At 42.9% G+C, this 25,286-nt stretch overlaps 3 protein-coding genes across 4 annotated transcripts in view; 2 read left to right on the plus strand and 1 right to left on the minus strand.

Annotated features, from left to right (window-relative positions):
• The window catches only part of LOC135547520 (WD repeat and FYVE domain-containing protein 2), a 40,910-nt gene extending 33,962 nt beyond the window's left edge, over positions 1 to 6,948 (plus strand). The window contains exon 13 of the mRNA XM_064976598.1: positions 4,568 to 6,948. The gene's annotated coding sequence lies outside the window, so the exon portion shown is untranslated. The remainder of the gene's footprint in view (positions 1 to 4,567) is intronic.
• On the minus strand, positions 1,652 to 10,833 carry LOC135546845 (guanylate-binding protein 4-like). The gene is made up of 7 exons (XM_064975416.1): positions 10,455 to 10,833; positions 9,988 to 10,208; positions 9,668 to 9,820; positions 6,686 to 6,800; positions 4,515 to 4,763; positions 2,318 to 2,403; positions 1,652 to 2,004 (listed from the first exon to the last, which is right to left on the minus strand). The coding sequence occupies exons 2-7, from the start codon at positions 10,157 to 10,159 to the stop codon at positions 1,721 to 1,723; spliced, it is 1,059 nt and encodes a 352-aa protein (XP_064831488.1). The 5' UTR covers positions 10,160 to 10,208; positions 10,455 to 10,833; the 3' UTR covers positions 1,652 to 1,720.
• A 113-nt stretch (positions 10,834 to 10,946) lies between these two features.
• LOC135547518 (guanylate-binding protein 1-like) lies at positions 10,947 to 24,088 on the plus strand. Of its 2 annotated transcripts, XM_064976593.1 has the most exons (11): positions 10,947 to 11,054; positions 16,661 to 16,876; positions 20,303 to 20,430; positions 21,023 to 21,132; positions 21,312 to 21,502; positions 21,707 to 21,949; positions 22,235 to 22,515; positions 22,806 to 23,018; positions 23,146 to 23,248; positions 23,391 to 23,584; positions 23,719 to 24,088. In XM_064976593.1, the coding sequence occupies exons 2-11, from the start codon at positions 16,681 to 16,683 to the stop codon at positions 23,938 to 23,940; spliced, it is 1,881 nt and encodes a 626-aa protein (XP_064832665.1). In that variant the 5' UTR covers positions 10,947 to 11,054; positions 16,661 to 16,680; the 3' UTR covers positions 23,941 to 24,088. The 2 variants fall into 2 exon arrangements, with proteins under 2 accessions (XP_064832665.1, XP_064832666.1); XM_064976594.1 differs by lacking the exon at positions 23,719 to 24,088 and having other exon boundaries at positions 23,146 to 23,286; positions 23,391 to 23,562.
• The last annotated feature ends 1,198 nt before the right edge of the window (positions 24,089 to 25,286 follow it).

Below are 25,286 nucleotides of genomic sequence, written 5' to 3' on the forward strand. Positions count from 1 at the left end.
TCACTACTCTGGCCGGCTCTGATTTAGAATACGTGGACAACTACAAATACTTAGGTGTCTGCTTAGACTGTAAACTCTCCTTCCAGACCCATATCAAATATCTCCAATCCAAAGTTAAATCTAGAATTGGCTTCCTATTTCGCAACAAAGCATCCTTCACTCATGCTGCCAAACATACCCTTGTAAAACTGACCAATCCTCGACTTTGGCGATGTCATTTACAAAATAGCCTCCAATACCCTACTCAACAAATTGGATGCAGTCTATCACAGTGCAATTTGTTTTGTCACCAAAGCCCCATATACTACCCACCATTGCGACCTGTACGCTCTCGTTGGCTGGCCCTCGCTTCATACTCGTCGCCAAACCCACTGGCTCCATGTCATCTACAAGACCCTGCTAGGTAAAGTCCCCCCTTATCTCAGCTCGCTGGTCACCATAGCATCTCCCACCTGTAGCACACGCTCCAGCAGGTATATCTCTCTAGTCACCCCCAAAACCAATTCTTTCTTTGGCCGCCTCTCCTTCCAGTTCTCTGCTGCCAATGACTGGAACAAACTACAAAAAGCACTGAAACTGGAAACACTTATCTCCCTCACTAGCTTTAAGCACCAACTGTCAGAGCAGCTCACAGATTACTGCACCTGTACATAGCCCACCTATACTTTAGCCCAAACAACTACCTCTTTCCCTACTGTATTTAAATTTATTTATTTTGCTCATTTGCACCCCATTATTTTTATTTCTACTTTGCACATTCTTCCATTGCAAATCTACCATTCCAGTGTTTTACTTGCTATATTGTATTTACTTTGCCACCATGGCCTTTTTTTGCCTTTACCTCCCTTATCTCACCTCATTTGCTCACATCGTATATAGACTTGTTTATACTGTATTATTGACTGTATGTTTGTTTTGCTCCATGTGTAACTCTGTGTCGTTGTATGTGTCAAACTGCTTTGCTTTATCTTGGCCAGGTCGCAATTGTAAATGAGAAGTTGTTCTCAACTTGCCTACCTGGTTAAATAAAAGGTGAAAAAATAGTCATTTAGGTCAACATTGGATCATTCAGAGATCCTCACTGAACTTCTGGAGAGTTTGCTGCACTGAACGTAAAGGGGCTGAATAATTTTGCACGCCCAATTTTTCAGTTTTTGATTTGTTAAAAAGTTTGAAATATCCAATAAATGTCGTTCCACTTCATGATTGTGTCCCACTTGTTGTTGATTCTTCACAAAAAAATACAGTTTTATATCTTTATGTTTGAAGCCTGAAATGTGGCAAAAGGTCGCAAAGTTCAAGGGGGCCGAATACTTTCGCAAGGCACTGTATGTAAACTTCTGACCCATTGGAATTGTGATACAGTGAATTATAAGTGAAATTACCCTTCTAAACAATTGTTGAAAAATAACTTGTCATGCACAAAGTAGATGCAGTATCCGACTTGCCAAAACTATAGTTTGTTAACAAGAAATTTGTGGAGTGGTTGAAAAATGAGTTTTAATGACTCCAACCTAAGTGTATGTAAACTTCCGTCTTCAACTGTAGGTGTTAAACCAAGTGGCCGAGCACTGCAATCAAATGGAGGCGGGAAGGAAAGTGTTTATATTTGGGGGTACAATAACATAGGCTACATTCAATGCATCTGTGCAGAATATTTGCTGATATTTGACTTATCCCGGTAAATATGTGGCCCCCTTTGACAGTTTGTGTGGATCTCCTAGAAAATGAAGCAGCAAAAGGTGTCTGCAACCTTTCGGAAGCTTCCACAGAGTTCAGCCTCATCCACGGAATCCAGATGGGGCATGTTGGCAGGAGTTGTAGGGGTGCGGAATACAAAGCACTTGCGCGAGGGGAAGTAGTTCCGGATACACTCTCGTGGGAGGTTGTACATCATGTTCAATGGAGAATCTTGTCTGAGAGGCCTATATCCATTCTGCCCTGGCTGTCTAAAGTCCTCGAAAGCCAAGTTAATAAACATATCATTGACCATTTCGATTTCCACTCAGTCAATCACCGTATTCTTATCGGCAGACTCAACAGCCTTGGTTTCTCAAATGACTGCCTCACCTGGTTCACCAACTACTTTGCAGACAAGAGTTCAGTGTGTCAAATCAGAGGGCCTGTTGTCCGGACCTCTGGCAGTGTCTATGGGGGTACCACGGGGTTCAATTCTCGGGCCGACCGTTTTCTCTGTATATATCAACAATGTTGCTCCTGCTGCGGGTGATTCCCTGATCCACCTCTACGCAGACGACACCATTCTGTTTACATCCGGCCCTTCTTTGGACATTGTGTAAAAAAAACAATGCCATACAACACTCCTTCCGTGGCCTCCAACTGCTCTTAAACGCTAGTAACTGTTCGCTGCCCATACCCGCCCGCCCGACTAGCATCACTACTCTGGAAGGTTCTGAATTAGAATATGAGGACAACTACAAATACCTTAGGTGTCGGGCGAGACTGTAAACTCTCCTTCCAGATTCATATTAAAAATCCCCAATCCAAAATTAAATGTAGAATCGGCTTCCTATTTCGCAACAAAGCGGAGGCGGCAGTGAAGCCTAGTGGTTAGAGCATTAGACTAGCAACCAAAAGGTTGCAAGTTCAAATCCCCGAGCTGACAAGGTACAAAATCTGTCGTTCTGCCCCTGAACAGGCAGTTAACCCACTGTTCCTAGGCCGTCATTGAAAATAAGAATTTGTTCTTAACTGACTTGCCTAGTAAAATAAAGGTAAAAAAAAAAAAAAGCCTCCACTCACATCGCCAAACACACCCTCATAAAACTGACTATCCTACCGATCTTTGACTTTGGCGATGTAATTTACAAAATAGCCTCCAACACTCTACTCAGCAAACTGGATGCAGTCTATCACCATGCCATCCGTTTTGTCACCAAAGCCCCATATACCACCCACCACTGCGACCTGTATGCTATTGTCGGCTGGCCCTCGCTACATATTCGTCGCCTGACGCACTGGCTCCAGGTCATCAATAAGTCTATGCTAGGTAAAGCTCCACCTTATCTCAGCTCACTGGTAACGATAACAACACCCACCCGTAGCATGTGCTCCAGCAGGTATATCTCACTGGTCACACCCAAAGCCAACACCACCTTTGGCTGCCTTTCCTTCCAGTTCTTTGCTGCCAATGAATGGAACGAATTGCAAAAAGAAAATCGCTGAAGCTGGAGACTGATATTTCCTTCATTAACTTTAAACATCATATCTGAGCAGCTAACCGATCGCTGCAGCTGTACATAGCCCATCTGTAAATAGCCCATCCAATCTACCTACCTCATCCCCATATTGTTTTTATTTACTTTTCTGCTCTTTTGCACACCAGTATTTCTACTTGCGCATCATCTGCTCATCTATCACTCCAGTGTTAATTTGCTAAACTGTAATTACTTCCCTACTATGGCCTATTTATTGCCTTACCACCTCACGCCATTTGCGCACACTGTATAGACATTTTTTCTTTCTATTGTGTTATTGACTGTACACTTGTTTATTCCATGTGTAACTCTGTTGTGTCGCACTGCTTTGCTTTATCTTGGCCAGGTTGCAATTGTAAATTAGAACTTGTTCTCAACTAGCTTACCTGGTTAAAAAGGTGAAATACTAAATAATAATAATAAATAAAAAAATCTGTGTCTGGGAGACTGGCCCTTAGTTCACCATCCAAAAACACAATCATTAACAGACAAGCATGAGAAGAATACTTTATGACCAATAAACTGGATAAAATAATGCTGACACTTGGTTGGCCCTGTCTGGGGGTATCATTGGATGGAGCCACAGTGTCTCCTGACCCCTCCTGTCTCAGCCTCCAGTATTTATGCTGCAGTAGTTTGTGTCGGTGCTCGGGTCAGTTTGTTATATCTGGAGTACTTCTCCTGTCTTATCCGGTGTCCTGTGTGAATTTAAGTATGCTCTCTCTCTCGGAGGACCTAAGCCCTAGGACCATGCCTCAGGACTACCTGGCATGATGACTCCTTGCTGTCCCCAGTCCACCTGGCTGTGCTGCTGCTCCAGTTTCAACTGTTCTGCCTGTGATTATTAATATTTGACCATGCTGGCCATTTATGAACATTTGAACATCTTGGCCATGTTCTGTTATAATCTCCACCCGGCACAGCCAGAAGAGGACTGGCCACCCCTCATAGCCTGGTTCCTCTCTAGGTTTCTTCCTAGGTTTTGGCCTTTCTATGGAGTTTTTCCTAGCCACCGTGCTTTTACACCTGCATTGCTTGCTGTTTGGGGTTTTAGGCTGAGTTTCTGTACAGCACTTTGAGATATCATCTGATGTACGAAGGGCTATTTAAATACATTTGATTTGATTGTTTATGAGTGCATATTTTCATAGGAATGATTTTATAATAGGTAATTTAGACACAGTCAGAGCCAATATCAATCATCATGTTTCACAACCCCTATGCTCTTTGAGATAATGATTATTCCAGCTGTATAATTGTTAATGGTGCACTATTCTATGTAGAGACATTGTGCACAGTTGATCATTGGGGTGGTGGCTAGTGCTAATGTCATCTTTTCTGAGTTTCAGGGAATGCTCCAGATACTCATCTTCAGTGACGTTTCTGCCGTCGATCTCGAGTAGTAGAGTGAAATCTCTGATGGCCCACACAAAATTCGGAAAGAACTGCACAAACTGGATGTCCCCTCCTTCCTCGTCATCGTGAGAGGATAAAGCTGCACTGGATGAATTCACCTTGATCCGCTCTGTCAGCTCACTCACATGTCTTTAGGGCCGGTTGAGGATTGACTGATAAAAGCTCTAAAAAAGAATGTGCATCTGCCTGTGACAGTTGTATAAGGACTTGCTATACAACAGTTATAGCATACGAGCAGTTTCAGTTTATTTTTTAATGGACTGAGTAACCCCTAAGGGAATGGATCCAACAAAGTACAGTCGTGGCCAAAAGTTTTAAGAATGACACACATTCATTTTCACAAAGTCTGCTGCCTAAGTTTGTATGATGGCAATTTGTATATCATCCAGAATGTTATAAAGAGTGATCAAATTAATTGCAAAGTCCATCTTTGTCATGCAAATGAACTAAATCCCCCCAAAACATTTCCACTGTATTTCAGCCCTGCCACAAAAGGACCAGCTGACATGTCAGTGATTCTCTCATTAGCACAGGTGTGAGTGTTGACGAGGACAAGGCTGGAGATCACTCTGTCATGCTGATTGAGTTCAAATAACAAGACTGGAAGCTTCAAAAGGAGGGTGGTGCTTGGAATCATTGTTCTTCCTCTGTCAACCATGGTTACCTGCAAGGAAACACATGCCGTTATCATTGCTTTGCACAAAAAGGGCTTCACAGGCAAGGATATTGCTGCCAGTAAGATTGCACCTAAATCAACCATTTATCGGATCATCAAGAACTTCAAGGAGAGGGGTTCAATTGTTGTGAAGAAGGCTTCAGCGTGCCCAAGAAAGTCCAGCAATCTCCTAAAGTTGATTCAGCTGCGGTATCAGGGCACCACCAGTACAGAGCTTGCTCAGGAATGGCAGCAGGCAGGTGTGAGTGCATCTGCACGCACAGTGAGGCAAAGACTTTTGGAGGATGACCTGGTGTCAAGAAGAGTAGCAAAGAAGCCACTTCTATCCAGGAAAAACATCAGGGACAGACTGATATTCTGCAAAAGGTACAGGGATTGGACTGCTGAGGACTGGGGTAAAGTCATTTTCTCTGATGAACCCCCTTTCTGATTGATTGGGGCATCTGGAAAAAAAGCTTGTCTGGAGAAGACGTGAGCTCTACCATCAGTCCTGTGTCATGCCAACAGTAAAGCATCCTGAGACCATTCATGTGTGGGGTTACTTCTTAGCCAAGGGAGTGGGCTCACTCACAATTTTGCCTAAGAACACAGCCATGAATAAAGAATGGTACCAACACATCCTCTGAGAGCAACTTCTCCCAACCATCCTGGAACAGTGTGGTGATGAACACTGCCTTTTCCAGCATGATGGAACACCTTGCCATAAGGCAAAAGTGATAACTAAGAGGCTCGGGGAACAAAACATCAATATTTGGGATCCATGGCTAGGAAACTCCCCAGACCTTAATCCCATTGAGAACTTGTGGTCAATCCTCAAGAGGCGGGTGGACAATCAAAAACCCACAAATTCTGACAAACTCCAAGCATTGATTATGCAAGAATGGGCTTCCATCAGTCAGGATGTGGCCCAGAAGTTAATTGACAGCATGCCAGGGTGGATTGCAGAGGTCTTGAAAAAGAAGGGTCAACACTGCAAATATTGACTCTTTGCATCAACTTCATGTAATTGTCAATTAAAGCCTTTGGCACTTATGAAATGCTTGTAATTATACTTCAGTATTCCATAGTAACATCTGTAAAAAATATCTAAAGACACTGAAGCAGCAAACTTTGTGAAAATTAATATGTGTGTCATTCTCAAAACTCTTGGCCATGACTGTACAGTGTGTTGAACATTCTGTAAACACGTAATTAACGCTGTCAGCTCAGCATCCAATAGATAAACAAACGTACAGCACTCTCACTTTCAATATGAGAATGCGTACCAAGTTAATCTCCTATCCATGTGATATGTACACCTGTACACCTGTTAAAGTCAACAGGAGAGAAAAGGGGGGAGGATTGCCATGGGGAAATTGATATTAGTTAAGGATACTGGAGGTTCTCCACAGCTTGATTGTCGATGGTCCCTCGGCTTTTGTAAACCAGAGTAATGCTTAACAGCAACATGCCTATTGGTGATCTGGCTAAATTAAATAATTTAAAATACACTATATATACAAACATTCAGTGCCTTGCGAAAGTATTCGGCCCCCTTGAACTTTGCGACCTTTTGCCACATTTCAGGCTTCAAACATAAAGATATAAAACTGTTTTTTTTTTGTGAAGAATCAACAACAAGTGGGACACAATCATGAAGTGGAACGACATTTATTGGATATTTCAAACTTTTTTAACAAATCAAAAACTGAAAAATTGGGCGTGCAAAATTATTCAGCCCCTTTACTTTCAGTGCAGCAAACTCTCTCCAGAAGTTCAGTGAGGATCTCTGAATGATCCAATGTTGACCTAAATGACTAATGATGATAAATACAATCCACCTGTGTGTAATCTAGTCTCCGTATAAATGCACCTGCACTGTGATAGTCTCAGAGGTCCGTTAAAAGCGCAGAGAGCATCATGAAGAACAAGGAACACACCAGGCAGGTCCGAGATACTGTTGTGAAGAAGTTTAAAGCCGGATTTGGATACAAAAAGATTTCCCAAGCTTTAAACATCCCAAGGAGCACTGTGCAAGCGATAATATTGAAATGGAAGGAGTATCAGACCACTGCAAATCTACCAAGACCTGGCCGTCCCTCTAAACTTTCAGCTCATACAAGGAGAAGACTGATCAGAGATGCAGCCAAGAGGCCCATGATCACTCTGGATGAACTGCAGAGATCTACAGCTGAGGTGGGAGACTCTGTCCATAGGACAACAGTCAGTCGTATATTGCACAAATCTGGCCTTTATGGAAGAGTGGCAAGAAGAAAGCCATTTCTTAAAGATATCCATAAAAAGTGTTGTTTAAAGTTTGCCACAAGCCACCTGGGAGACACACCAAACATGTGGAAGAAGGTGCTCTGGTCAGATGAAACCAAAATTGAACTTTTTGGCAACAATGCAAAACGTTATGTTTGGCGTAAAAGCAACACAGCTCATCACCCTGAACACACCATACCCACTGTCAAACATGGTGGTGGCAGCATCATGGTTTGGGCCTGCTTTTCTTTAGCAGGGACCGGGAAGATGGTTAAAATTGATGGGAAGATGGATGGAGCCAAATACAGGACCATTCTGGAAGAAAACCTGATGGAGTCTGCAAAAGACCTGAGACTGGGACGGAGATTTGTCTTCCAACAAGACAATGATCCAAAACATAAAGCAAAATCTACAATGGAATGGTTCAAAAATAAACATATCCAGGTGTTAGAATGGCCAAGTCAAAGTCCAGACCTGAATCCAAACGAGAATCTGTGGAAAGAACTGAAAACTGCTGTTCACAAATGCTCTCCATCCAACCTCACTGAGCTCGAGCTGTTTTGCAAGGAGGAATGGGAAAAAATGTCAGTCTCTCGATGTGCAAAACTGATAGAGACATACCCCAAGTGACTTACAGCTGTAATCGCAGCAAAAGGTGGCGCTACAAAGTATTAACTTAAGGGGGCTGAATAATTTTGCACGCCCAATTTTTCAGTTTTTGATTTGTTAAAAAAGTTTGAAATATCCAATAAATGTCGTTCCCCTTCATGATTGTGTCCCACTTGTTGTTGATTCTTCACAAAAAAATACAGTTTTATATCTTTATGTTTGAAGCCTGAAATGTGGCAAAAGGTCGCAAAGTTCAAGGGGGCCGAATACTTTCGCAAGGCACTGTATATGGACACCCCTTCAAATGACTGGGTTGAGCAATTTGTTACACCCATTGCTGACATGTACAAAATTGAGCACACAGCCATGCAATCGCCATAGACTGAGAATGGCCTTACTGAAGAGCTAAGTGACTTTCCAACAAGTCACATCGTCAAATTTCTGCCCTGCTAGAGCTGCTCCAGTGAACTATAAGTGCTGTTATTGAGAAGTGGAAACGTCTAGGAGCAAAAGCGCAACGGCTCAGCCGTGAAGTGGTAGGCCACACAAGATCAAGGAACAGAACCACCAGGTGCTGAAACGCATAGAGCTTAAAAATCGCTTGTTCTCGGTTGCAACACTCACTACCGAGTTCCCAACTGCCTCTGGAAGCAACGTCAGCACAAGAACTGTTCGCAGGAGGCTCATGAAATGGGTTTCCATGGCCGAGCAGCCGCACACAAGCCTAAGATCACCATGTGCAATGCCAAGCATCTGGTGGGGTGGTGTAAAGTTTGCTGCCATTGGACTCTGGAGCAGTGGAAACGCATTCTCTGGAGTTAGGAATCACACTTCACCATCTGGCAGTCCGACAGAGAAATCTGGGTTTGGCAGATGCCAGGAGAACGCTACCTGCCTGAATGCATAGTGACAACTGTGAAGTTTGGTGGAGGAGGAATAATGGCCTTGGGCTGTTTGTCATGGTTTGGGCTAGGCCCCTTAATTCCAGTGAAGGGAAATCTTAATGCTACAGTATTCAATGACATGCTTGACAATTCTATGCTTCCAACTTTGTGGCAACAGTTTGGGAAATGCCCTTTCCTGTTTCAGAATGACAATGCCCCCATGCACAAAGCGAGGTCCATAAAGAAATGGATTGTCGAGCTCAGTGTGGAAGAACTTGACTGGCCTGCACAGAGACCTGACCTCAACCATGCCGAACACCTTTGGTATGAAATGGACCGCCGACTGCAAGCCATGCCTAATCGCCCAACATCAGTGCCCAACCTCACTAATGCCTCACTAATCTTGTGGCTGCATGGAAGCAAGTCCCCGAGCGATGTTCCAACATCTATTGGAATGCCTTCCCAGAAGAGTGGAGGCTGTTTTTACAGCATAGGAAGGACCAACTCCATATTAATGCCCATAATTTTAGAATGAGATGTTTGATGAGCAGGTGTCCACGTACTTTTGGTCATGTAGTGTATGTGTGTTTAGATATTTGTTCACTGTGCTGATTAGTAATGTGAATTGTAGAGACTGAACTTTGACCTCTCACCTTCTCCCATCCCCTCTGTATCCAGCAGCACCAGAATGTGGTCTCTCTTTTCAGGGTGAGACACACACCATATCCAGATTCCTTTAGTCTTGGATTGGATAGTGGCTCCCAGGGCAAAACCTAAATCAATATTTCAAAGACCATTTTAAGAAGAAAAATAAAAAGGTTTTAAACAAATGTACTGATGCAAAAAATATTTTCAATTAATTGACTATTGAGGCACAGATGATGCCCAAACCACTTTGTGAATTTAGATATGTCTCTCAGCATCAGTCAGTCTCTCTCACCTTTTCTCTTTCCAGACAGCTTGTTCATGAGGTAAGACTTGCCGGTGCGGTACAGCCCGACAACCGCCACCACTACGACTTGCTGGTTCAGTCCCATCAGGTACTTGATGGCCCCAGGAATTACATGAAGCTCGCCGTCTGCGTTTTTGACCAGGCATATTGGGAAATCCATGGTGTGACTTCACAGGATGATTAGCCTACAGCTCCCAGAACTATTCAATCTATAATACAATTATTAATTAAGTATAGTTCAGGTGAATATGATATAGCCTAGAACTACTGCATCGGCTATGTAAAAAAAAAATATGCATAATTAAAGCAGCTGAGCCTAGCCATATGCATATACAATTAAAAGTGAAGTTAACATATTGTCCAATGTTAGCTTCAATTTCATTACGAAATTTGTCTTCAAAAATGAAATTGTTTTCCTGCTATGGAAAAGCATTTGTCGATTCTAGCCTACTCACATAATTGACTTCTCCAAACCAGCTGTAAAATGGCAGGTGGATGACACACTAGAATACCAACAGTGCATTCGGAAAGTAGTCAGATCCCTTGACTTTTATTCTCATCAATCTACATACAATACCCAATAATGACAAAGCAAAAACAGGTTTTTAGAAATGTTTGTGTTGCGTAGTGCGTTGGACTAGTAACCGGAAGGTTGCAAGTTCAAATCCCCGAGCTGACAAGGTTGTTCTGCCCCTGAACAGGCATTGTTCCTAGGCCGTCATTGAAAATAAGAATTTGTTCTTAACTGACTTGCCTAGTTAAATAAAGGTGCTATTTGGACTTGCTAATTGGTTAAAGGACGACATTTATTAAAAAATAAATCCATACTCAGCTTCAGTGAAACATGACCGTTTAAGCCATAAGTAAGTCGTTCATGTCAGAGTTCCTATTATCTACCAGCACATGAACGCGGCATAACTAGGTTATTTTGTTTTATAAATCGTGCCTTCCCAGAAACCTGATTTTTAAACATTAGATAATCACTTTCAGTTTCAATATAATCACTGATCTCATTTACAGACTGAACAACAACCGTACTGTACAACGTCGCAGAGGTAAGCCTAAACTCTCTTGCGCTGCAAAATGTTAGCTTTTTTACTATATGATATATAGGTATTGATTTGCAAGTTGACTGGTTGTAATGTAAGCTGGTGAAACACCAGCCATCACACGTCGACTGTTGAATTAACTTTATTTGAACGTACTTTACCTGTTGTCTGCTGGTTTTGTCCTTATGTAAGTGGTCATCTGAAACAATATCCACAAGGATGTTTTATTAGCTCGATTTAAGCATGCTGGTCTGTAGGCCTATATGGTTGGTTTTTCTGTTTTTATTTTCAACACTGGTGCAATTAGTAGTCATTGGCTTGCGAAAGTATTCACCCCCTTGGCATTTTTCCAAATGTTCTTAGAACCTGGAATTAAAATATAATTTGGGGGGTTGTATCATTTGATTTACTCAATCTGTCTACTATCACTTTGGAGATGCAATATATGTTTTATTGTGAAACAAACAAGAAATAAGACAAATAGAACTTGAGCATGCATAACTATTCACCCCCCACCCCCCAAAGTCAATACTTTGTAGAGCCATCTTTTGCAGCAATTACAGCTGCAAGTCTCTTGGTGTATGTCTCTATTAATTTGGCAATCTAGCCACTGGGATTTTTGCCCATTCAAGGCAAAACTGCTCCAGCTCATTCAAGTTGGATGGGTTCTGCTAGTGTACAGCAATATCTAAGTCATACCACAGATTCTCAGTTGGATTGAGGTCTGGGCTTTGACAAGGCCATTCCAAGACATGTAAATGTTTCCCCTTAAACTACTCAAGTGTTGCTTTAGCAGTATGCTTAGGGTCATTGTCCTGCTTGAAGTTGAACCTCATACCCAGTCTCAAATCTCTGGAAGACTGAAACAGGTTTCCCTCAAGAATTTCCCTGTATTTTGCGCCATCCATCATTCCTTCAATTCTGACCAGCTTCCCAGTCCCTGCCGATGAAAAACATCCTCACAGCATGATGCTGCCACCACCATGGGATTCTCGGGGTGATGAGAGGTTTTGGGTTTGCGCCATACATAGCGTTTTCCTTGATGGCCAAAAAGCTAAATTTTAGTCCCATCTTACCAGAGTACCTAGTTCAATATGTTTGGGGAGTCTCCCACATGCCTTTTAGTGAACCCCAAACGTGTTTGCTTATGTTTTTCTTTAAGCAATGTCTTTTTTCTAGCCACTCTTCCGTAAACCACAGCTCTGTGGAGTGTAAGGCTTAAAGTGGTCCTATGGACAGATACTCCAATTTCCGCTGTGGAGTTTAACAGCTCCTTCAGGGTTATCTTTGGTCTCTTTGTTGCCTCTGATTAATGCCCTCTTTGCCTGTGTCGTGGAAAATCGGATCAAATACAACGCATACCAGAACTTGTGAAATCAATCAGGCTTTAATACAAAAGTATAGCAAGCCGGAGTGCCCCGCGGAACACAGCCCTTTTTCAGAGCATTCGCTCTGATTTATACTCATACAACATCTGAGTCCATCCCACATGCAAATTAAGTTACATTCCAATCCGTGCATCCTGCTTGTTCAGCTCAATAACGCCCATACCTGCTTTCCGTCAGATTATAATGATGACAAGACACTTGCTTTTTCCTGCACTTAGCTAAATGCATTCTTTTGTTTGTGTACTATCTAGGATCAGCAGACTATGTGTCTCCTCAGTTTCTAGCGTGTCCAGCTATACTAAAAATACTATACATTCCTCTATTTTACAGCCCTATGCTTTGGCTCTGCACTTAGCTCAATATGTTCCTTTGTATGTGTGTCTTTATCTCAGAGCAACAGACTGTGCCTTCTCTGTCATTCCTTCTGCATCTCTACGTCCTAAAAATATGCAAACTATGTCTATTGGTCATCAGTTAGTCATTTGACTGACCCCCTCCTTTGTATATCCCTCTGGCCTTGGTATGTCCAGCTATTCTGTCACCTATGTGTCCTTCTCTTCATGTGGTCTGTTTTTAGTGTTCTCAGCTGTCCCATACTTTCATGGCCTCCTCTGGTCTTCTCTCCTATACAATAGACAATGCATTTTACCAGAATGGCAAATGCACTCTAAGTGTATCTCTTTTATTATTTATGCTCCTGCATATATGTCCATTTTCTTCCAAACCTGGTCTGTGAGTTTTGGTAGGCGGCCCACTCTTGGCAGGTTTGTTGTGGTGCCATATTCTTTCCATTAAATCTTTTTTGATTTAACGGTGCTCTGTGGGATGTTCAAAGTTTCTGATATTTTTTTATAACCCAACCCTGATCTGTACAGCTCCACAACTTTGTCCCTGACCTGTTTGGAGAGCTCCTTGGTCTTCATTGTGCCGCTTGCTTCGTGTCGCGGTGCCCCTTGCTTAGTGGTGTTGCAGACTCTGGGGCCTTTCAGAACAGGTGTATTTATATACTGAGATCATGTGACAGATCATGTGACACTTAGATTGCACACAGGTGGATTTTATTTAACTAATTGTGACTGAGGGTAATTGGTTGCACCAGATCTTATTTAGGGGCTTCATAGCAAAGGGGGTGAATACATATGCACGCACCACTTTCCGTTTTTAACTTTATATATCTTTTTTTAACAAGTTATTTTTTTCATTTCACTTCACAAATGTAGACTTTTTTTTCTATGTCCATTACATGAAATTCAAATCCATTTAAATTACAGGTTGTAATGCAACAAAATAGGAAAAACGCCAAGGGGGATGAGTACTTTTGCGAGGCACTGTACATGACAAAAACTTGTACAATATGGCCGAGCCTAACCGAACCACAGCTGACTGCGAGGAAACGTGCTTCGGTTACATTCGGCTATTGTTGACATAGTGTGTCTTTTCTCAGAAAAGGGGAGATGTAGTGATGTCTAATAGATTTGTCCCAAATTGATTGGCTATGCGTGTCATCGTCATAACCGAATATGACTAACCAAGCAATGACGACTAGCAGATAATAGCTCTGTGGACTGCATGTTAATTGCCTGATTTAAATGTCAGTAAAACAAATTGTAACATAAGTTTAGTTTTTCTTTAACATCGACAACACACTTAACTTTGTCAACTAGGACATCGGGGTAGACAGCCCTTTGACCACAGCAACATTATTCTGCCCCGAAACGGTTGCTGTTCCTATACCTCTTTCTGAATAAAACAAAAAAGGATTTTGTCGCTCTTTTCAGAAAGGAAGAGCATGTTTCTTTTTTTCCAAGTGTCTCTGAACCTCAGTGGTAGTTTTACCTCTTGACTTCGAGGTTATTCTCACTAGTTGTGGTGAGGCTGGCTGAGGTGGTGATCTGAGTGAGGGGATGGGAGTTGGCTGGCTCACAGTTGTGTGCTGTCCTCACTGGTAGACTGGGTGACTCCTTTGTTGTTCTGCTGCTGTCTCTCTGGAGTAGGTGACTCTGGAAAAGCCTGAAGATGTCGCCTGTTTCTCCGAGCGACGGTGCCGTGTGCAGTTTCTAATCTACTGGCAAATCCTTTTCATATGAAGAGAAATCATGGATAAAACGTATCGGTGCACATCAGCCATTGGACATAAACATTACACAACAAGTTTGAAATCGCAAATTCAAGAATGGAAGGAATCAGTGGCTGACTGCAAGCGTTGCAAAGTAATCTCTAGCCTGCTATTCAGTGGAGTGGGTGTGTGATTGGTGATAATGGCGCCAAAGGACATGGCCGCCGTTTTACGATCCCTTAAACCAATTGTGATAATGTGTATGTTGCGTTATTTGTAACTTATTTTGTACATCATGTTTCTGCCACCATGACCAAAAATAGCTTCTTGATATCAGGGCAGCGATTACTCACGCCGTACTGGAGGAATTCTTCTTCTTCAACGAGTCTGAAGGGAAGGATTTACTCCAGACACCCGAGAGATTTTGACTGGTTCCGCCACAGCAGGATGGCATGAAAAGGAGTGCAAGTAAGGGGAGAGGAAAAGTTCTCGGTATGGTCCACCAGAGTACTCGCCCCTTACGGTGAGCCTGGTCTTTCAGTGGACAAGAGGACACAAAATGACCAGTAGTCCCGCAATACAGGCAATTCTTCGTGTGAAACCGGGATGTTCTGCTGGGGACAGCCTAGCTTCGTCTAGTTGCATCGGCTCGGGAAAAGGTGAATCAGCAGATTTCGGAGACTCAAGGGGGATTTCGGGTAGCCTCGGGTCCTCTCGGCCACGGACACGTAATGGATTTCCGGGATGACTCGGAGGCGAAGTGGAATCCTTGGGCAAGCGAGTGGAATCGGAACTCCTCTCCTTCCTACATTCCCGTAGCCGTCCATCGATCCGGATTGTCAAGGGAATGAGCGAGTTGCGATCGGTCGGTAGTTCCCAGGCTGCTACCTCGTCCTTCACTTCCTCCGATAATCCATGCAGGAATGCGTCGAACAGTGTTTCCCGGTTCCAGGCACTCTCAGCTGCCAATGTACAGAAATCCACTGCATAGTCTGCCAAACTGCGGGAGTCTTGCCAAAGCTGGAGTAACTTACGGGCAGCCTTTCTCCTGGACAATTGAGAATTGAAAACCTCCGCCACAAACTCCTCCAGACTGAAGCATATGGCCGACTGTTGTTCCCACATGGACGTAGCCCAGGCGAGAGCCCTCCCGGACATCAGCGTGATGAGGAATGCTATCTTCGAGTGGGAGAAGGCGAAGGAGGAGGCCTGCAGCTTGATGATAAGAGAACACTGTGCGAGAAATACCCGACAGGTTCCCGACTCTCCAACAAAGTATTCCGGGGGAGGTAAGGGGGTTGTTGGGAAACCGGAGTGGCCAGGGAGGCCGCGTTGCTAACAGCCGGGTTACTGAGGGGCTGGGAGGTTACCGTTGTGGTAGGCTGCCTGACAGACAACCTGTGAAATTGCTCCAGCAGTGTGTTCAACGCACCATCATGGCATTCGGCTACGGTATGGAACCCACGAAGAAACTCCTTGTACCTTCCAATGGTGGCTCCTTGGGAGGAGACGGTGTTGTGGCGCTGGTCTGAGTCTGCTGGGTCCATCATGGCCAGTTTGTACTGTCAAGACTCAGGAGATGACCAAGATGTAGACAGTTTCGAAGTAACAACAGTTTATTTCAAAAGCAAGGGGGCAGGCCAACAGGTCAAGGGCAGGCAGAGGTCAGTAATCCAGGGTGGTGTGAAAAAGTACAGAATGGCAGGTAGGCTCAGAGTCAGGAATACTAGAAAACAGGAACTAGAGAAAGACAGGAGCATGGGTAAAATGCTGGTAGGCTTGACGAAACAAAACAAACTGGCAACAGACAAACAGGGAACACAGGTATATTTACACTTGGATAATGGGGAAGATGGGCGACACCTATTTAGACAATTCATAGAGCAATTTTTGTCCGTTTCTTGTAAACTAGAAAATGTGATATAGGCTTGTCTAATGTGTTGAATGAAACCAAGTAACAATTTAAAATATGCACCTTTTTAAGATGAAATAATTATTTTGTGTCACTGTAAACCCAATCTGTTATGATAAGCTTTTATTCACTCCATATCACCAGCCCCTGTGGCACCTTTTATCACTAAGTTTAATTGCACAAAAAAAGTTGAGGGACTTTTATGACTGACACACACACACACACAATCAAAAGTTCTTATGTGTGTCCTTGCCAGTGTTTCTATAGGACAGCATCATGGCAGGCCAGACAGTATCCATGAAGGAACCAGCATGTCTGATAGAGAACGACAATGATGGGAAGCTGCGTGTGGTCCGCAGTGCACTGGGCATCCTGGACCAGATTGACCAGCATGTGGTAGTGGTGTCGGTGGTCGGGCTGTACCGCACCGGCAAGTCCTACCTCATGAACAAGCTGGCTGGCAAGAAAAAAGGTGAGTACATCCAAGCATTTTTGATCTATGGTCCGACCAGTCCAAACTAAAATATAAAGACTATGTAAAGTGTTGGTCCCATATTTCATGAGCCTAAATAAAAGATCCCTGAAATTTTCCATATAGACAAAAAGCTTATTTCTCTGAAATGCTGTGCTTGAATTTGCTTGACAGGTGTGGCATATCAAGAAGCTGATTAAATGTACAGTTGAAGTCTGAAGTTTACATACACCTAAGCCAAATACATTTAAACTCAGTTTTTCACAATTCCTGACATTTAATCCTAGTAAAAATTCCCTGTATTGGGTCAGTTAGGATTACCACTTTATTTTAAGAATGTGAATTGTCAGAATAATAGTAGAGAGAATGATTTATTTCAGCTTTTATTTCTTTCATCACATACCCAGTGGGTCAGAAGTGTACATACACTCAATTAGTATTTGTTAGCATTGCCTTTAAATTATTTAACTTGGGTCAAACGTTTAGGGTAGCCTTCCACAAGCTTCCCACAATAAGTTGGGTGAATTTTGGCCCATTCCTCCTGACAGAGCTGGCGTAACTGAGTCAGGTTTGTAGACCTCCTTGTTCACATGCGCTTTTTCAGTTCTGCCCACAAATTTTCTATGGGATTGACGTCAGGGCTTTGTGATGGCCACTCCAATACCTTGACTTTGTTGTCCTTAAGTCGTTTTGCCACAAATTTGGAAGTATGCTTGGGGTCATTGTCCATTTGGAAGACCCATTTGCGTCCAAGCTTTAACTGATGTCTTGAGATGTTGCTTCAATATATCCACATAATATTCCCTCCTCATGGTGCCATCTATTTTGTGAAGTGCACCAGTCCGTCCTGCATCAAAGCACCCGCACAACATGATGCTGCCACCCCCGTGCTTCACGGTTGGGATGTTGTTCTTCAGATTGCAAGCCTCCCCCTTTTTCCTCCAAACATAACAATGGTCATTATGGCCAAACAGTTCTATATTTGTTTCATCAGACCAGAGGACATTTCTCCAAAAAGTACAATCTTTGTCCCCATGTGCAGTTGCAAACCGTAGTCTGGCTTTTTGATGGTGGTTTTGGAGCAGTGGCTTCTTCCTTGCTGAGCGGCCTTTCAGGTTATGTCGATATAGGACTCATTTTACTGTGGATATGGATACTTTTGTACCTGTTTCCTCCAGCATCTTCTCAAGGTCCTTTGCTCTTGTTCTGAGATTTATTTGCATTTTCACACAAAAGTACGCTCATCTCTAGGAGACAGAACAGTCTCCTTCCTGAGCGGTATGACGGCTGCTTGGTCCCATGGTGTTTATACTTGCATACTATTGTTTGTACAGATGAACGTGGTACCTTCAGGCGTTTGGAAATTGCTCCCAAGTATGAATCAGACTTGTGGAGGTCTACATTGTTTTTCTGAGGTCTTGGCTAATTTATTTAGATTTTCCCATGATGTCAAGCAAAGAGGCACTGAGTTTGAAGGTAGTCCCTGAAATACATCCACAGGTACACCTTCAGTTGACTCAAGTGATGTCAATTAGCCTATCAGAAGCTTCTAAAGGCATGACATAATTTTCTGGAATTTTCCAAGCTTTTTAAAGGCACAGTCAACTTAGTGCATGTAAACTTCTGACCCACTGGAATTGTAATCAGTGAATTATAAGTGAAATAATCTGTCTGTCAACAATTGTAGGAAAAATTACTTGTGTCATGCACAAAGTAGATGTTCTAACCAACTTAACAAAATTATAGTTTGTTAACAAGAAATTGGTGGTTGAAAAACAAGTTTTAATGACTCCAACCTAAGTGTATGTAAACTTCCGACTTCAACTGTACCTTGTCCTTGGGACAATAAAAGGCCACTTTAAAATGTGCAGTTGTTATACAACACAATGCCACAGATGTCTTGAGGGACTGTAAAATTTGCATGCTGACTTCGGGAATGTCCACCCGAGCTGTTGCCAGAGAATTGAATGTTCACTTCTCTACCATAAGCCGCCTCCAACATCATTTTGGCCGTACGTCCAACCGACCTCACAACGCAGACCACGCGTAACCAATCCAGGCCAGGACCTATATAACCGGCTTCTTCACCTGCGGGATCATCTGAGACCAGCCACCGGGACAGCAGGTGACACTATGCGTTTACTCAACCAAAGAATTTCTGCACAAACTGTCAGAAACCATCTCAAGGAAGCTCATCTGCGTGCTCATCGTCCTCACCATGGTCTTGACCTGACTGCAGTTCGACGTCTTAAGTCTTCAGTGGGCAAATTCTCACCTTTGATGGGGTCATGGTATGGGCAGACATAAGCTACTGACAACGAACACAATTGCATTTTATCTATGGCAATTTTAATGCACAGTGATACTGTGACGGGATCCAAAGGTCCTTTGTCAGGCCATTCATCCACCGCCATCACCTCATGTTTCAGCATGATAATGCACGGCCCCATGTTGCAAGGATCTGTACACAATTCCTGGAAGCTGAAAATGTCCCAGTTCTTTCATGGCCTGCATAGTCACCAGACTTGTCACTCATTGGGCATTTTTGGGATGCTCTGGATCACTGTGTACTACAGCGTGTTCCAGTTCCCACCAATATCCAGCGACTTTGCACAGCCATTGAAGAGGAGTGGGACAACATTCCACAGGCCACAGTCTACAGCCTGATGAACTCTGTGTGAAGGAGATGTGTTGCGCTGCATGAGGCAAATGATGGTCACACCAGATACTGACTGGTTTTCTGATCTACGCCCCTACTTTTTTTAAAGCTATTGGTGACTTACATATACATATGAAATCCATAGATTAGGGCATAGTTTATTTCAATTTTCTGATTTCCATCTTTGGACTGTAACTCAGTAAAATCTTTGAAATTGTTTCATGTATTTTTGTTCAATGTACATAACAATATGCATGACCTCAACACTGTTATATGGATAAGCAATGATTATGTATAAGATAATTATTTCTCATAAAGATAGGGTAATAGAAATGTGAAACAGAAAGTGTTAACTTATGTACTGCATTTGTCATTCAGAGTTAGAGACAGATTGCTGCACCAAAGTACAGATTTGTCCTGTTCTAAACACATTATGCCTTGATGTTTTTTTTCTCTCCAAAATTGGAAATTCGACACTGTTATTGCATTGTGGAAACTACAGGTTCTCTTTGTTTTACACCATAACATACAACCAGACAGCAGAGCAAACATCTTGTTCCGACCACATTTGTTCTGGGTGGGTTGTGTAGATCAGGGTGCCGTTTTGCACTGGCTGTTAGTTTCACTTTCAGTCTGTCAGTATGGTATGCAGTGTAACTAGACAAACAGGTTCATCTGAAAACCAGCAGCCTTGAGTTAACACTTTACATCCTGCTGCCTCTTTACAGAATCCATCCTAAGAACCGTTTTTATTCTCTGTCCTCAAGGTTTTGCCCTGGGAGCCACCATCCAGTCCAAAACTAAGGGCATCTGGATGTGGTGTGTGCCTCACCCTGAAAAAAGAGACCACACCCTGGTGCTGCTGGATACAGAGGGGCTGGGGGATGTGGAGAAGGTGGGAGGTCAAAGTTCACTCTCTGTCAAAAACCTTTTATGGCTGTTTAGATGACAGAATATAACATTGCTATGGGTAAAATCCCATGTTATCTCAATGAACTGTGCCTAGTACTGATAGCTGATGTCATCATCTGTATGTAATGTCTGACTTATAAATGTATGATGTATACCAATTGATTCTAAAGGGTATAACAAATAAATAATGACCCATGAGCTTAATTCAACTGTCATACCCCATCAGAACCCAACATATAAGTTTGTTTTACTCCAATGTTTGTAAATGTAATTAAACACTGTAGCATCATGGTTAACTTCAATTATGATGTCACGGATGGTGAGTCATTGCACCCATAGCTCTATGAATTTGAGTGGTTACATTTCTCCAGGCCCATTCCTAATTTATTTGTATTTTTTTACCAAAACCGAGTTAGGGTGCAGCTTTGTCATTGTTTCAATTAAGGATTCCAGCTTTGACCTTTATTTAGGTAGGGAGCCCATAAAATGGCGTATGGAGTAGACATTTAGTTACTGACTTAATTTCACTCTGGTATGAACAGAGTACCAATGTGTTCCTTCTGTTGTGTCTGCAGGGTGATGAGAAGAATGACAACTGGATCTTTTCCCTGGCTGTCCTGCTCAGCAGTACTCTGGTGTACAACAGCACGGGAACCATCGACAACAACGCCCTGGAGAAACTACAGTATCCTTCAGCAGGCCTATAAAGAAATATAGATTGATGTAGTCTAATTTGGTTAGAGGAAATCTACAAAAACAATCAGAGTAAAAATCAATCCTTTCTTACTCTTTGAACCAACCAGCAGTTTACTGTGTAGTGTTGTTTATCTGGGTTCATTTTGTCCTCAACCCCCACCCCTACAGCTATGTGACAGAACTGACAGAGCACATCAAGGTGAAGTCCAACCAGCGAGACGGGGAGGAATCTTCAGAGTACCTGCGTTACTTTCCTTCCTTTGTGTGGACAGTCAGAGATTTCACCCTGACCCTGGAGGTTGATGGGAGACCCATCACAGCCAATGAGTACCTGGAGAACGCTCTTAAACTGAGAACAGGTGAAGAGAACACCAGCTAGCACAGCTAACTTAATCTCTGAATATAAACCATGGTTAGATTGAATTTACCAATGTTGGCAATACTTTTACAAAAGACACATTGGATATAAAAATATGAAATGCTTTTCTTCCACAAAAAATGTCACAGTTAAACATTTAATTAGTTAATTAATGATTGATGTACTTTTCCTTTCATTTACAAAGGTCATAGTAAGAAAGATCAGGCATATAATCTGCCACGTAGCTGCCTGCGGAACTATTTCTCTCCTCGCTGGTGCTTTGTGTTTGAGAGGCCAGCCAGCGGAGACAAAATGAGACGTATGGAGGAGCTGACCGACGCTGACCTGGAGCCTGCCTTTGTGGAGCAAGCCAAGGAGTTCTGTGACCACGTCTTCAATGAGGCCAAGACCAAGACCCTGAAACAGGGCCTGAAAGTTACCGGCAGACGTGAGTATTACAACACTGATATTGAGGATGGGGAAAGCAGTTATGAAAGTGGGTCATGATGTTTGATGTTACAACTAAACTACTGCTGCTACTATTACCACTTCCTCTATTATTATAATTACTTCAAGTACCATGACCAGTACAACTAACAACACCATTAGTACTTAAATTACTACTAATTCTACTACTTACTTTACTTCTATACAAGCACCACTGACCACCACAGTACTTCCACCATCACTACCACATCTACCAGATATGCTGATTTCCTGCCCTCTCCTGCAGTGCTGGGGAACCTGGCAGAGACGTATGTGTCTGCCATCCGGAGTGGGCAGATCCCCTGCCTGGACAATGCTGTGTTGGCGCTGGCCCAAATTGAGAACTCCGGTGCCATCGAGAGGGCCAGGGCCAAATACCAGAAGGGCATGGCTGACTGGGTGGCCTTCCCCACAGAGACCCAAGAGGAGCTGTCTGAAGTGCATGCAGTCATGGAGAAGGAGGCTGTGGCCATATTCATCAACAACTCCTTCAAAGACGAGGACCAGAAGTACCAGTTGGAGCTCATGGTATGAGAATGTAGATTCGATATTCAATGAGTCAATATTCAATTCAGTGATGTATGGATTTACAAGATGAGGATAATCTGTCATTTGGGTAAGCTACCCCTTTATGCTACATTTGCATGTACATTTTAGTCCTTTAGCAGACTCACTTATCCAGAGCAACTTACAGCAGCAATTAGGGGTAAGTGCCTTACTCAAGGGCACATTGACAGATTATTCACCATTTATTACCTCAACTGAACCAAAACATTCTGGTTTGTTCTGGTACATTCTGAACCAACCTCTTCCTATAGAAAGTGGTTCAAGAGGAGTATGAGAAGATCTGTGAGAGGAACTACAAGGAGTCCCAGAAGGCATGCGAGTCCAAAATCCAATGCATCTTTGCCCCCCTGGAGGAGAAAATAAGGGATGGCTCCTACATGACCCCTGGAGGATACAAAGAGTACTGCAATGACCTGAAACTGGCCACCAGCGAATACAGATCTGAGGGAGGCAGAGGAGTGAAGGTATGTTGGGGAGGTGGTGCTATTTTAGGATATTATGTAATTATCATGTTTTGTGGATGCTGGTCAAAAGAGTTATGAATACACTGATGTGATGTTGGAAGTTAAATATTTTGTGTGGTGGTTCCAGGCTGAAGAGGTACTGAAGGAGTACTTGGGAAGGAAGGCCAGCATTGGTGAGGCCATCCTGTCAGCAGACCAGTCCCTCACTGAAGCTGAGCAGAGAGCAGAAGGTGATATAGGTCACCATGAATATGCTCTCCATGACCTGGTAACAACATTCTAATGACTTCCAAATGGAGGCTTACCTCTCGTTCTCTTTGATATTTATCTCACTCACTCTCTCACACATACCCTGTCTACCTTTCTCTGCAGCGGAGCAAGCAAAAAGGGAGGCATCTGAGCGGGAGAATCGAGCCATGGAGGAGCAGCTGGTTGTCCAGGAGAGGTTGAGAGCGGACCAGCAAAGGACATATGAGGAGAATGTGAACCAGCTGATGGAGAGGATGGAGAGAGACAGTAGAAATGCCATAGCAGAGCACGATAGAGTTCTGCAGGCCAGACTCAAGGTAGGAATAAAAAACAAAAACATTGAAGTACACTTTAAAACTACAGTAACTCTAGCGGTAAGATTAACTGTGTGTATGTGTTTTGTTTTAATGACACAGTCCGTGATGTGTAAAAACAAACCTTGTAATTTCAGGAGCAGAATGACCTTCTCCGGCAAGGGTTTGATGACAGAGCACACCAAATGCAAAGAGAGATAGATGCCCTTAAGGGTGCGAAGGCACAAGAGGAAGAGAAAAAACCCTCATTTATGAGCACAGCTCTGGATACTGTTGGGACTGCAGCTGCCTTGTTCCTTCCAGGAATAATTCCCAAAGTAGGAGGAATGGTTGTGAAATGGCTGTCTAAGTTGTTCTGATGTAGGTTCCCGAGGAGGATGATGAGCTATTATTCTTATAGACGTGGATTGATTGAATCTGTATTTATTGATAGTTGATTCATGGATTTAGGTTTAGCACTCAGTTAAGGTTTTAGTTTGTTTTTTAATAAATATTTTGAATGCCTAATTATGATAAACTAATGCTTTTAGAAAACACACTTAAAAATGGTTTTGCACAGGTGTTTTTTTAATGTTACTATTACCAAATAGGCCTAATTTTTAACACTGATGTTTATATGCACACCAATATCCCGTTATTATTCGGGATACTCAAGTATTCTATTCTTGAGTTGACTCATATAAACGTCATATCCCATTTACAATAACCCGAAAAATCTTGCTCATTGAATGATTAAAGGTTTCTAATTGCGTGATGAACTGAATCAAGTAATTATTAACCTGGGGCACCATGGGAAAATTTGTTTTATTGAGTTTCTATTTCCCAAATTAACTCAAAGAATATCAGAATATCGATTTTACAACAGCCGCTAATTAATTGGTTACCTCTACAGTCTCGTTCTGAATGTCGCATAATCCGGGAATCTGCACGGACCCTGGTCTCACCAATGAGTTCGTACCACACCAATCTGCACGGACCCTGGTCTCACCAATGAGTTCGTACCACACCAATCTGCACGGACCCTGGTCTCACCAATGAGTTCGTACCACACCAATCTTAGTTTAGTATTTATTTACTAGAAAGCTAAAATGATGATAAAAGATATACATACACAAAAACACATTCTAGGCTATTGATTAGAACTTAGTATAATGGGCCAACACACTATGGCGCGTGTTACCCAAAATGGGGATTTAAAAGAGAAAGTACACGAGAGAAATATACATTTGGGTGAATTTGTCAGCTATGCTTATTCTAACCCGAGCCTTGCCCCAAACTGCCGTTCTTATGGGTCAGAATATAATGATGTAATTAAGTGGGGAACGTCTCTGTGGATTCACGGTCTCTGGACTGTTCAGGCTGCTCAATGACGCACTTCTCCGGCGCAACTCTTTGGTGTTCCTCACGATGTCAGTGTCCTTTTGGCTTAGGAGTCTGTTCCCTCGCCCTTGCTCTGGAAGGGCTCTTCTGAGGACAGACAGCTCTGTAGCTCAGAGCTCACAGCGTAGGAATGAAACAGTGTAGATACCACGATTCGATGGGGAGTGGAGGCTAGGTGGTTCGACTTGAATTCACCCGCTTAGACACAGCTACTCATCCGTAGCTTGGGTAGAAAAATATTTCTTTGTCTTCAAACTTGTGTTGCGTTTTGGGTTCGTTGACTTTTTAGACCTCGGCTGCAGCTTGGGTCACTTAGTCTTGTCAT

This window comes from Oncorhynchus masou, chromosome 10 (genome assembly GCF_036934945.1).
Source record: "Oncorhynchus masou masou isolate Uvic2021 chromosome 10, UVic_Omas_1.1, whole genome shotgun sequence".
Taxonomy (NCBI): Eukaryota; Metazoa; Chordata; class Actinopteri; order Salmoniformes; family Salmonidae; genus Oncorhynchus; species Oncorhynchus masou.

Bases quoted from the DNA above. Each gene is read 5' to 3' on its own strand.
- LOC135547518 (XM_064976593.1), top strand. From the start codon at position 16,681: ATGGCAGGCCAGACAGTATCCATGAAGGAACCAGCATGTCTGATAGAG. The intron at 16,877-20,302 runs GTGAGTACATCC...TCTGTCCTCAAG, and splicing joins GCTGGCTGGCAAGAAAAAAG to GTTTTGCCCTGGGAGCCACC. The intron at 20,431-21,022 runs GTGGGAGGTCAA...TTGTGTCTGCAG, and splicing joins GGCTGGGGGATGTGGAGAAG to GGTGATGAGAAGAATGACAA.
- LOC135546845 (XM_064975416.1), bottom strand. From the start codon at position 10,159: ATGGATTTCCCAATATGCCTGGTCAAAAACGCAGACGGCGAGCTTCAT. The intron at 9,821-9,987 runs GTGAGAGAGACT...ATATTGATTTAG, and splicing joins GCTGTCTGGAAAGAGAAAAG to GTTTTGCCCTGGGAGCCACT. The intron at 2,404-4,514 runs GTGCACAATGTC...AGAACCTTCCAG, and splicing joins CACCACCCCAATGATCAACT to AGTAGTGATGCTAGTCGGGC.